Here is a 13241-nt window from a genome sequence, read left to right as displayed (position 1 = left end):
TATTTAGCCGTTTTAACTCAGTTGTTTGCACCAATGATTTTGCTCCATCATGGGTCCTCATACCGTTCGTTACATTAGAAGACTAGCATCACCACCACTCTTCTTGATAAATAGGTGTGAAGGATATTCACCCGGGACATGGTCTGTAGGCCCAGTATTTCTTTATATATTCTGTTTGACTTGTATAGTGCTAACATGTCACCAAAGCCACTTCAAAGCTCAAGTTGGACTATGCTGGCACATACAGTCAATTCACAAGCTGAGAAGCACAGCTCTAAGGTTGTTAGTAAGGTAGCTATGATTGGGAGTTTGAGAAACACTTACACATTTTGACTCCTAGCTACAAAAATAGGCCTGGAGGCATTGGAGAATCTACTTCGAGTCATAGGTTAATTTGATGGCACTGGAATGACTGTGTCAGAATTCACAGGCATACCTATTTGAGTTGTACTCCAAACCTCCGACTTCCTGGCTCGCCTGCAAAAGATCCAATATTCCCCCTGAGGAACTCCCACTTTCCTTCTCGGCTTTGGAATTAGATGCAGGCTTGGCATCAGTGTCGATATGCAGAGAACCTTCGTCTGATGAGTTGTCACTCTACCAAAGAAAACAAATAAAATACACAAAAACTGAATACCAATCATTGTAAAATATTTTTAAGAATAAATCAGATGCATGAAACTGTAGGCCAGACATAGGCATTTGCTCAATAATGTACTGGTGACCCTTTGCTTTGGCAGTGGCTTATGCCATGCAGCACTTTGATTTTGGGAAGGTGTTTGGGGCTAAATTGGAAATCTCATCTCTGTTTCGAGAAATGGTATATGGTTGGGTATATGAAGAAAAGGATATTGCAGAACTAAAACAGCTGATGCTATGTATTACCTTATCTAGCCTGAAAAATACTAAGTGCTAACCCTTAATTCCTTGGTCCACTTCTAAATTAAATCCTTATGACAAGTGTGAGTAATGTTAAATGACACAACACCACTTTTTTGTAGTGTGCTTCCCAAGTCAAACATTATATAAGGTGAAGAAAGTAGAAACTGAGTATCTCTAACATATTTCCAAATAACAAAATTGTCATTCACCTCGTGTGTTAAATAAAACTGTTTTATACAAAATGATTTTCTTTAAACACATTACATTTATTTTTTATTATGCTTTGAACAATCACACTATTTTCTAATTTTGTGAGAAAAAAAATTAGAATATCAAGCTTTCCAAGACGTTATACTATTAGTTTCTAACCGGTTCAAATATCCTATGTGACACAGTTTTGACGGCATAATTTTTATACCAGTGACAACTCACTCCACAAACTCACTAGAATCAATGATACAGTTTAACTGTAATCCACCAAGATCAACTTGTTTATGTTACTGAAGTCTTGCATGCACCCAATCTCAATAGTAAAGGTTGCTTCCCAAGCCCTGGGCAACTAGTTGCCTGCAACCACTCTTCTAGTAATAAATCAGAGGTGTGCTGATTAACAAACGTGACACTGCACAGTCATCACTGACCACCAGCAGATAGACTACTCAGCCATTGTCTGTCATTCACGGGTGAAGAACAGAGGTCCAACCACGTTCGTTGAGGCATTTGGGTGAATGGGGCAAACTAACAGGAAAGGAGAGTGGCCTCCAAAAGTCTTCAATCTCAGGAACATACCATATGCATCAATATAGTACCTCCAATACTCACCAGCTTGGTGTTCAAACATAACAATTCTATTATCAGCTGAGAACACAATTAAAGGTCTTTTTATGCTCAGTGTCTTACGGGAAGGTCCCAATGGTCAACTAATGACCTTCAGCTAAATATGCTGCAGTGTCCAGCCATATCATCACCATATGTGTCCCACCACACATCAACCACTGCATTGCAAATCATGAAAATGGCCTAGGCATTCTTACTCATCTAGGATTATAAATCTACACTGTTATGGTAGACATGCTAAGCTGACTCTGGCTTTCTGACGCTTCTTCTAGTACTGCATCGCAGCAGTGTGTTTAGCCACAACAGTGATAAGAGCAGGGCATCCATTTTGAAAAATGCACTCTAGACCCCCAGTCACAGTGATAGTGCTGGTATAGAAGATTGCGACACCTGTAAGCCTAAACGTAACACAGATTCAGGCCATGGACAGCAGGTTGAATGGCCCTTGAAAAGTGCATTATATGTGATTATGGTTGTTATGTTGAAATGAACTGAACTCACAGGAATCAGAACGGCACGTTTCAGGCACCTCCTTGAAACACACCAAAACATTCCTAACAGATAGCTATTGTAGCTCTTGCAAAGCTGATTTAGATAGTACTGACATTACATATATTTGTAGTTGTAGATTAGTGAGTGTAAAAACTACAAAGACCAGACCATCTACAAAAAGCATGACCCTATTCAGCGCTTGCTTCAACTATGGTGGATTCCTTCTTCCTTTGCAAACCTCTCTGGAAGATCTTTCCTGTACATACTCATCAAGTGAGAAGAGCACTCTCCGTTTAAATTATTGTACAGATTTATGGAGGAAGTGTCCCAATGTTACTAGTTAACTTTGAAGGTGTCTTGACCTATGGCGTCATAATTCAATTTTATCATCCAACTGCTTCTGAGGTATATGGCCTTACATTTTGCTATTGCTTGCAGGAGTAACATTGGTGTTACTAATCAGAGATCTGGGTTGCCTTACAAAGAACTATGATGTGAAGCACAAACCTTTGAAACATGTTTGTACTTGCTCCTGTCTCTTTCAATAAGGATCGCCCTCTCTTGCCAAGTGTTTTTGATGAAACAATGATTATTTAACAGTTGAGAGTACTATTTACTTGGTGGAAGATAACTCAGTGGGGTAAAGGCTTTATCCAGGTTGATAAAAAGAGTATCAATGAAATAGGTTATAGTACCATATGTTATTTATAGAGCAAAGGAAAAGCAAAACTGCTCTAGCAAATGCTATATAATTATTGCTTTTTTTAATTGAATGCCTGTGGGATATTGTACTTTGATTTGGTTCCCTGAAGCTTGTATTGTTTTCTGCACTTTAAAGTGCCAATAAGCAGAATGCATAATAAACTCTGCTACCAAGGGGGATAAGTAGACTTTTTTTTCAAGATAAAAGGCTTTGAAGGAAAACTAGCACAGCATCTCAAAGAAGCCTAGTCGGAGAATCAAAACACTGTGACCTAAAAGTACAGGAAGACCAAACTTCTCTGGCACTTGCAAAGTGTTGAGATTTCGTTACTTGGTGGCTGAGCCCAAAGAAACCCCAAGTGTGAGAACTGTGACTTTTGTACTAATAATTACAAATTTCAAAGCCCACAGAAGTTCATGATTTCACCTCTCCAGAACCTGATCAGCGGAAGTGGCTGAGTAGATATGAAGAAGATGCATCTTCCCAGTAGTCCATCAGCTTCTGTTTACACTCTTCGCATACATTCTTCCCCTCCAGCTCCCAAAAATCCAATTGAAACCTACAGGACTACAGTCAAACATCATGTGTAACCACTGCCTTCTGAAGAGTTCTCAGGTCAATCAACTCGGTTACTCGATGAGCGACTTAGGTCAATTATAGCATTCATATATTGATAGCGTATTCTGCTTCAGCCATTGCAAATATCTTTTCAAAGTATTTAATCCCTGCAGAGAGTTTTCAGTCCAAGCCTGGGCTAAGATGATCTGACTATGTGGAACTGTTACTGGAAATGTAGAATTCTGAAATTTTTAATCATTGCACCTATGGAACCAACCAGTGTTATCCCCTGCCTTGATCCAGTGACCATATCTGGTGCTTTGTACACTAGTTGTGGTTTTCCTTTTTGCATTCTTATCCTCTTCGGAAACAGCTCATCATCAAGGGTACCCACTGAGACCGCCTGACAAGAACTTACTGTCAAAGGGCCATATTCCACCCAAAAAAAGTGAAACGTGGAATCTGAAGCATTAAATGCTGATTCTGCAAGTTATTTTTCATTTCCATGTTAAAAGCTCACACTGCAGTGGTATTTAATACACCCAATAAATACTATTCCCACAGGTATTATGAAGCATTCAACACCTGTTACTCCAATTTTCAACAAGAAAATGGGGCATAGGTATTTAACATATCAAATTTAATTTTTTTTCCAGAAGTACTACTGCATCTAGTATTGTACACATGTGTAAGACTTGAAACGATAATCCTTCATAGGACAGTGTTCTACTCAATGCTCAATGTTCGCAGTACCATTAAGTGGTTCTCTGCGCTTCCAAACCAAAAAAAAATCAAAAATAATGATAACCTTGAAAGAGTGAATGTATGTTATCTGAGAAAAGGTAAAGCTTCAAATGACAGGTAAGTTGATCCAACCTACACACTTCGCAAATTAGAAACCATGACACACATGCTCTGTACAGGTAGTCCCTAATATTCATATAGGAGAGCATAAATACATTTCCCTTCATAGTCCTTCCACACTGACCTATGTTAACATTCCTCCTTCATGTAGTTACAAAGAGGTTCAGAGTATTTAAAAAAATAACAAACCTTGTACAATGATGATGGGACCTTTGGTTTCTTAACTGGAGTGTGTTGCACAATTTCTTGTTTGTCCAATAAAACTATAAGAAACCAAAAAGACTAGTTAATTATTTTTCAGCATCACCCTAGACAAAATAAACAGAGGTAAAACAATATATTTGGTGCTATTTCGCACATCATATATGTGATCATTTTCTGCAGGAATACTTGATGAAGTATGTGTCTACTTTTTATTATAAGTGCTTTTTGCAATAATGCATTTAAAAATATTCAAAATCAATCTTAGATTCATAGTCTTTTCTTACAGGGTAGGTCTCTTTTCGTGGTATTTTTCTTTCTCCGGATTGGAAATTCATCAATTTTCAATTCTCCATCATCTGAAACATATTCGTACTCGTCACGCACAGGTTTCGTTTTATCATCTTTGAAATTCTGCAACGATCCAAACATACTCGGACTTGTGTGTGGTTTGAACGCCTTGGCACTGTTCAAAAAGATGATCAAAAATAAAAAGTGAGAAGTTTATTGAAGAGATGCATGAAATCGTAGACAATGGACACAATAATAAAGCATGCCTTCGTTGTAATGGGAAAGATATCACATCTGTCTAAAAATAAATCTAATAATAATGTTTATTTATTACATAATTCTGTGACATGTTAAAGAATACTTAAAGAAACATGAGAGCTCATTCCGTGGTCCCTTGTAACAGTGGGTCTCAAATGCAATGACTCTGAACCCCCCACTTTGATAATTTAATTGACCTGCTTATTCAAGCTAAGGCTAAGATTGTTGTTAAGGATCATGTGGTACAGCAATGAGTTTAAAGACATTATGATCTGATGGGACACAAAGGGACATTAAATAGTCCGTTAAAAAAAAACAATGGAAAGCTATCACATCAGAATGACTTATAAATTACTTCTGGCTTGAACCAATTAGGAACCTTTCACATGAAGGCATAAGCGGTATAACCCGATGACAGTCAGTGCAGTCATATTACCTTAATAATGCATTGGCCTTTAGCCAGTCCCTCTTCTGCAGCATGTTTCCTTAAACATTAAAGATTTTTTGAGGAGACATTAAGTCTAAATGCATCAACTCACATTACTTTGGCATTTATAAATGATGTGCTGGAAGCAGCATTCCAAGGTAGATGCCTTACAACTGTAAAGGTACTCTAAACAATTCGAAGGAATTGATGCTCCCCACACTCACACCATTCTCCCACTTTCCTCTACAGCCTTGCCAGCACTGTAATTAAACACAATAATTGAAACCTGCTCTAGTGGATCAATAGCAAGGTTGTGGCACACATTAGACCTGGGAAGAGGAAAGGCTTCCACCCATGTCTAAATGAGAGCCTGAGAACGTCTAATTTATAAACCCATATTATCATCTAGCAAAGTGTTGTACATGGAAACCTACCTGAGGGTAACAAGCAGTAGAAGAATGTGGGAGCAATTGTGTACTGCCTTGATATCACAGAAGTGTACAACCAGTCATAATGCATACGCTAACATGACATCGCAGCAGACGAAAACAACTTCAACTACCACTGCACATCCAGAAATAGAGGACTATTCAGCATCTTCATTAAAGGATATGTTCTTTCACCACAATCTCACCTCTGATTTTTTATAATCCAAGCTCAAAGGTAACAGTGCCTGCTCTTGTTGAAAATGGCACCTGTCACAGTACAGCAGCAACAAACTCTCAAACTTTCTCAGGAAAAGGATCACTGTTAATGGTTACAAGCTTACAGCAGCATATACATTCCCAAACACATTATAAAATTGCACAGGGGTCGGTTTCGATAAGAGTATATTTTCACCCAAGTTTACCAAATGACATCATATATGACTCAATCTTTGCCCTCCTTTCCTTGACGTTAATTAGGACATCTACGGAACTTTTCCAGTGCTTGATACCTAGGTATTTACTGTTCTACATCACAGCAGCTGGGTGATGATGCTTCTACAAGCAACTCAAATCTGCAGTCTGAAATTCTTTCATGGCACTCTATAACTCTGTTGACAATGGATGTGATACACTCCACTATTTTTGTCCCTCATAGTAAACAAACTTGTTTAGTCTCTGCATGGGCTCGCACCATCTTCTCCCTCTCAAGTGCTATCCTCATAATGTCATGCGCACACTGATGGGATTTCACACTATCCCTGTGGTAAATAATTCTATGAAGTTGGTGTCTCTCTTTATTCATTGTATCTCATTTGCTTTTTAGACCTTGTTTTAGTTGCAGTCTTTATCCACTTGCATGCAGACCCTAGTTTAATTTCTCATGCTGCCATGTTTGATGTTTTAAGGCTTCTGATGATGTGCTTTCTTCCTACCCTTAAGGTGGTGTATTTTCCCCTCACTGTTCAAATGATGCCACCCGAGCAGCTTGGACCTTAGTGCCTGGATACCCTCGAGGGTGATTAGCTGCGTTTTATACATCCTGCTTGATTAATTGAAAGACTGTCTTTGGTAAAGATTAGCACATTACCCTTTTCTACCCTATTTTACATCATGTATTCGGGAACGATGGCATCAGAAGACAACCCCCTTACTCGTGGACACCTCCAAAAGGAATAAGACAAGGGCTCTAGTCACTCCAGCTAGTGAAACAGATTGTTTAAAATGTCTTGCTCAGAGCTAAGCAGTTGATACTGAAAATATTTAATAAAACAAAGATATTTCTTTGGAGATCCCTTAATTGAACATGAGGAGTTCTTTGCTTGACATCAAATAAATCAACATTCCTTTAAATGTTATAAAATGCATCCATTTCTTCTAGAATTATGTGCATGGATTTTGTAGATTCTAAAGATGCATATTGGTTAGATTATTTTTCAATGCTTAAGGGTGTGCTTATTATCTTATCAATACCGCGAATATACTTGGTCTAAGATGTAGCATAATATCAAGGACAGAAAGGTGGATATATTGAATTGGTTGGCAATAGCTATGTAGTATATGAAACAATATCTTTGTTCCATGATTAAAAGGATCATACAAGTCGGATATTTAAAAACCATCTCAGGCCTGATTTAGAGTTTGGCAGTAAAGATATTCCATCACAGATGTGACGGACATCATGTCCAAAGTATTACAAGTGCCTTGGGATATCATGCACTTGTACTAAGGCAGACAGGATATCCGTGACATTTGTAACAGGCTAACGCACAAGTTACTACTTGTGTAACGATATATCTGTAAGAGACATTAGTTAGTATTAGATTCCTTACCTTAGAATATCCCCAGGTGTCAGACTGGATCCGGAAATTTTTGCGTAGCAGTACCCTTGCGCGTCGGTAGGCGTCGTCTGCGGCTCCGCGTCCGTCGTCGGCGTCGTGGGCGCCGTGATGACGTCGTCGGAGTACTTAGACGCCGCCTCCGCGTGCTGACGTCAGTTCTTAGACACAGCTTTTCCGCGCCAGAAACGCAGAGCCATGTTAAAAACCAACACTGGTGCCATTGAAACTAGGGCCCTGAAAGGGGACAACCCTAACCCTAGATATTGGTTCGCAGAACGGGGAGGATGGGTGGGTCGGTAAGGAATCTAATACTAACTAATGTCTCTTACAGATATATCGTTACACAAGTAGTAACTTGTGCATCTGAAAGAGACACGTTAGTATTAGATTCCTTACCTTAGAATAGATACCCCAGCAATACCAACCCCGGTGGTGGGTCTGCGAACCAATAATCACACCAGAAAGTCCTGGAGGACGGAACGGCCAAAGAAGCCATCCCTCTGGACTTGGCTGTCCAGGCAGTAGTGTCTTGCAAACGTGTGCAGCGATGCCCACGTAGCTGCCTGACAGATGTCTTGTAAGGGCACACCCCTGCCCAGGGCAGTGGTAGCCGCCGTCGCTCGGGTAGAATGAGCCCGCAGTCCAACCGGGGGCTCCCTCCTAGCCAAGGAGTAGCATGCCTGGATACACAGGATGATCCACCGGGAGATGGTCCTCTTGTGCACCGCTTTCCCCTTCTTCGCGCCCACGTAACCAACAAAGAGCTGGTCATCCACCCGGAACTGGCGTGTTCGATCCAAGTAGAATGAGAGCGCACGTTTTGGGACCAGACGGTGGAGCCGCTCTTCCTCTTTAGAGGGATGCGGTGGCGGGAAGAAGGTTGGCAAGGTGATAGACTGCCCGATGTGGAAGGCCGTGACAACCTTGGGCAGGAAAGAAGGTTTGGTACGCAGCACCACTTTGTCCGGATGGACAGAAAGGAAAGGTGGAGTACAAGAAAGGGCCTGGAGCTCACTCACTCTCCTGGCAGAGGTGATGACAACCAGGAAAGCAGTCTTCAGAGTTAGAAGGCGTAGAGGACAATTGTGAAGTGGCTCAAAGGGAGCGCACATCAGAAATGTAAGAACCAGGTTCAAGTCCCACTGAGGCATCACAAACAGAACAGGAGGAAACGTGTGTGTGATGCCCTTAAGAAATCTATTAACAATAGGGGACTTGAACAAAGAAGGTTGATCAGGCAGCCTGAGAAAGGCTGAAAGGGCAGAAAGGTAGCCCTTGATAGTGCCCAGAGCAGAGCCCTGCTGGGCAAGAGAAAGAAGGAAGAGAAGGACCTCAGAAAGAGGGGCATTGAGGGGATCCACAGCCTTTGCTGTGCACCATGCCACAAATCTGTTCCACCTGCAGGCGTATACCGACTTTGTGGAGGGACGCCTGGCTGCCAGAATGATGTTACAAACTTCAGGAGGCAAGTCAAATGGCCTCAACTGTCGCCGCTCAATCTCCAAGCATGGAGGTGGAGACTGGACAGGTTCAGGTGGAGGACCGCCCCCTGCTGCTGCAACAGAAGGTCCTCCTGAAGAGGCAGACGAACCGGGGGATCGACTGACATACTGAGTAGCTCTGGATACCAGTACCTTCTCGCCCAGTCCGGAGCCACAAGGATGACTTGGGCCCGGTCGCGCTTGATCTTCTTCAGCACTCTGGGCAGAAGTGGTATAGGCGGAAAGGCGTACAACAGACCGCAACTCCACTCGCGACGAAAAGGGTCTCCGAGCGAGTGCCGCCTTGGAAATTCCAACGCGCAGAACTGATGACATTGCGCGTTCTCTTCGGTGGCGAATAGATCTAACCAAGGCTCTCCCCATCACTGAAAGAGGCCTTGCGCCACGTCCGAGTTCAGACGCCATTCGTGATCCATCATGCACCGACGGCTGAGCTCGTCCGCCCTGGCGTTCAGAGAACCTGCCAGGTGTTGAGCCACCAGGGCCACGCCCTGGCGTTCCAGCCATTGCCAAAGGCGAAGAGCCTCTTGACAAAGGATCCACGACCCCACCCTGCCTTGTTTGTTGCAGTACCACATGTCGGTGGTGTTGTCCGTGAACACCTGCACTACACTCCCCCGGACAGAGGGGAGGAATGCCTTCAGTGCCAGACGAATCGCCCGGAGCTCCAACAGGTTGATGTGGAGCCGGGTCTCCGCCGGAGACCAGAGGCCTCTGATCTCCGCCTCTCCCATGTGGCCTCCCCAGCCCTGGAGGGACGCGTCCGTCACAACTACGTGCTCCGGTTGGGGAAGGGAGAGGGATCTGCCGCTGACCCAATCGCGGTCCGTAAGCCACCACTGCAGCTGTCTCGCAGTGCCCTCCGAGATCAGGACGTGGTCGGATAGGTTGCCCTGATGCTGGGCCCACTGAAACTTCAGGTCCCACTGCAGAGCCCGCATCCGCCACCTGGCGTGATGCACCAGTAGGATGCAGGAGGCCATCAGCCCCAGAAGCCGCAGCGTCAACCTGACCGAAACCCGGGATAACGGCTGAAAGATGGGAATCAGAGCCTGAATATCCCGGACCCGCTGTTCGGGTGGATAAACCCGAAACTGCGCCAAGCCCAGAACCGCTCCGATGAAGAGGAGCTTCTGAGAGGGGCACAGGTGTGACTTCGGCACATTGAGGGAGAACCCCAGCTGGTGCAGGAGGTCTGCCGTCGTCTGGAGGTGGCTGACGACTGTCTGGGGCGAGCCCGCCTTCAACAACCAGTCGTCGAGGTAGGAGAAGACTGAAACCCCTAACCTGCGCAGATGAGCTGCGACCACCGCCATCACCTTTGTGAACACCCGTGGGGCGCTGGTAAGGCCGAAGGGGAGCACGGTAAACTGAAAGTGCTCATGGCCAACCATGAACCGCAGGTAGCGCCGGTGGGCAGGCAGGACGGGGATATGAAAGTAAGCGTCCTGCAAGTCCAGCGCTACCATCCAGTCTCCTGGGTCCAGGGCAGCTAGGACCTGAGCCAGTGTCAGCATCTTGAACTTCTCCTTCCGGAGGAAGCCGTTGACGTTCCTTAGGTCCAAGATAGGGCGTAGGCCCCCTTTGCCCTTCTTGAGTACCAGAAAGTAGTGGGAGTAGCAACCACACCCTACTTCTGGCCCAGGAACGCGCTCGATGGCCCCCTTGGCCAAGAGGGCCGTAACTTCCTCCTGCAGAAGTCGCAAATGATCCCCTGATACACGGTGGTTCTGCGGTGGCATGGCTGGAGGAGTCGCCTCGAAGGGGAGGGAGTAGCCCCTTCGGACGATTTGCAGCACCCACCTGTCCGATGTGACAGTGCGCCAGTGGACGTGGTGATGGCGAACCCTGCCCCCCACTGGCGTCACATGGGCCTGAAAGCACGGACTAGGAGGGTTTTGAGGCGGATGCTGCGGGGGAAGGTGTGAACTGACCTCGCCGTTGCCCCCGACCGCCCGGAAGGCGGTTCCCACGGCCGCCACCGTATTGGGTATTGCCCTGCGGAGCGTGGCTAGCGGCGCGTGTGGGCGCACCCCTTCCATGGCCACGAAAGGAGTGAAAGGCAGCCGATTGCTGGCGCTGGCCCGAGAGGCCCAAGGACTTGGCCGTAGCCCTGGAGTCCTTAAAGCGCTCAAGCGCATGGTCTGCCTTGTCGCCAAAGAGGCGACAGCCATCGAACGGCATGTCCATGAGTGTGTTCTGGACATCTGCCGAAAAGTTGGCGGACCTCAGCCAGGCGTGGCGTCTGACCGCCACCGTCATTGCCATCGCTCTACCTAGCGAGTCGGTGGTATCCAGCCCACACCTGATGGAATACTTGGCTGCATCCCGGCCCTCCACAAGGGCTTGGCCGAGTTTGGCCCGTACCTCCAACGGACACTCTGGCAGCACCTCCGCGACCTTATCCCACACAGAGTGGGTGTAACGTCCCAAGAGGCAGGCGGTGTTGGAAGACCGCAGGCCCAGACTAAGGGATGAGAAGATCTTCTTCCCATACTGGTCATACCTCTTGGATTCCCTGTCCGGCGGGGCCGACGGGAATGCGGTCTGGGAATTGGAGGCCTGGATGACCAGGCTCTCGGGGGTAGGGTGGGAGGACAGGAAACATGGGTCGCCCGGGGCTGGGCGGTGGTGTCTGGCCACGTTCCTATCTACGGGCGAACCCGTAGCGGGCTTGGACCAAGTGCCCAGAAGAACGTCGGTCAAGGCCTCATTAAAGGGCAGCAGAGGCTCGGCCGAGCTTGACTGCGGTTTAAGGACCTCAGTGAGGAGGTTAGTCCTCACGGCCGCGACGGGGAGCTCAAGGCCCAAGGCCTTGGCAGCCCTCATCAGCACCACACTATGTGTAGCCCCCTCCTCCGAAGCCACGGTAGGAGGGGAGACAAAGCCAGTGTCCGGCGAAGTGTCCAGACCACTGGCATCCCCAAGGTCTCCTGTCCAGTCCTCATGAGACTGACATTCCCTGGTCAGAGGGTCCTCAGACCCCTCCCAGTCCTCTTCATCACCCATCTCCTGAAACTCAGGGTTCTCAACTAATGGGGCCTGTTCATAAAAGTGAAACTCACCAAACGACGTCTGGAGCGGCGCCCATCGGGGCCGTCCCGGCACCTGAACAGGAACGAAGGTGGAACCGGGGACGGCGCCGACACCGGAGGGTCTGAAGCCGGGGAGGTTGTAAGGTTCATCGGCGACGAACCAGATCCGGAAGGTGGTCCAGCGGCGTCCTGCGGCGCCAGGCCCGAAGGCGCCGGCGGCGCCGGAACAACTGAGCCCCTCGGCGCCGGCGCCGTCGGGATAACGGGAACCTGCGGCACCGGGCCCGAAGGCGTCGGCGGCGCCGGGGCCGAAGCACCCGACGGCATTGGGGCAGATCCCCCCGACCCGCTAGGGGTCCCAGATGGGTCCGCTGGGCCCGAAGGCGCCGCGGAGCCCGTCGGAGGAGAGAGTTTCCTCATGGCCATGAGGAAGCGCTCGATCTCCTCCTGCGACGCGTGAAGCCCAGGGACCGTAGGGTATGGGGCTGGACGCGGCGCCTGCGACTCCGTCGGAGCCGCGTGGGTGGTGTCACCCGAACCCCCGGCCGCATCGCGCGAGCGTCGGGGGGAGTCCGAAGAGCGATGACGCCGCTTGGACTTCTTGTACGGCCTACTCTCGGAACTGTGGTGGCTCCGAGCCCGCGACCTGTCCCTCGACCTCCCATGGGATCGGGACCTCTCGCGGCGCGGAACCGACTGCCGGAGTTCGAGCCGCCTGCGGGACCGCTCCCGCCTGGCTTTCGAAGAGAGGGCCCGGCAGTCGGAGCAGGCCTTGTCGTCGTGGTCGACGCCGAGACAAGATAAACACACGCGGTGAGGATCCGTGACCGACATCAGGCGGTCGCAATCATCGCAGTGCTTAAAGCCGGGCATCCCTACGGCACCGTCGGAGTCGAAAGACTTCGAGAACAATCAAAAGTTAGTC

At 47.2% G+C, this 13241-nt stretch overlaps 1 protein-coding gene across 2 annotated transcripts in view; it reads right to left on the bottom strand.

Moving 5' to 3' along the window:
- The window catches only part of PHF2 (PHD finger protein 2), a 506159-nt gene that overhangs the window by 63405 nt on the left and 429513 nt on the right, over nucleotides 1-13241 (bottom strand). For both annotated transcript variants that reach the window (XM_078661615.1, XM_078661616.1), the window contains exons 15-17: nucleotides 4825-5003; nucleotides 4526-4599; nucleotides 437-597 (exon numbers count right to left, since the gene is read on the bottom strand). In XM_078661615.1, coding sequence (XP_078517741.1) covers nucleotides 437-597; nucleotides 4526-4599; nucleotides 4825-5003 — 414 coding nt within the window. The remainder of the gene's footprint in view (nucleotides 1-436; nucleotides 598-4525; nucleotides 4600-4824; nucleotides 5004-13241) is intronic.

Source organism: Lissotriton helveticus, chromosome 9, assembly GCF_964261635.1.
Source record: "Lissotriton helveticus chromosome 9, aLisHel1.1, whole genome shotgun sequence".
NCBI classification, from domain to species: domain Eukaryota; kingdom Metazoa; phylum Chordata; class Amphibia; order Caudata; family Salamandridae; genus Lissotriton; species Lissotriton helveticus.
The sequence above is the reverse complement of the archived record's forward strand: the minus strand, read 5'-3'. Positions and strand labels throughout refer to the sequence as shown.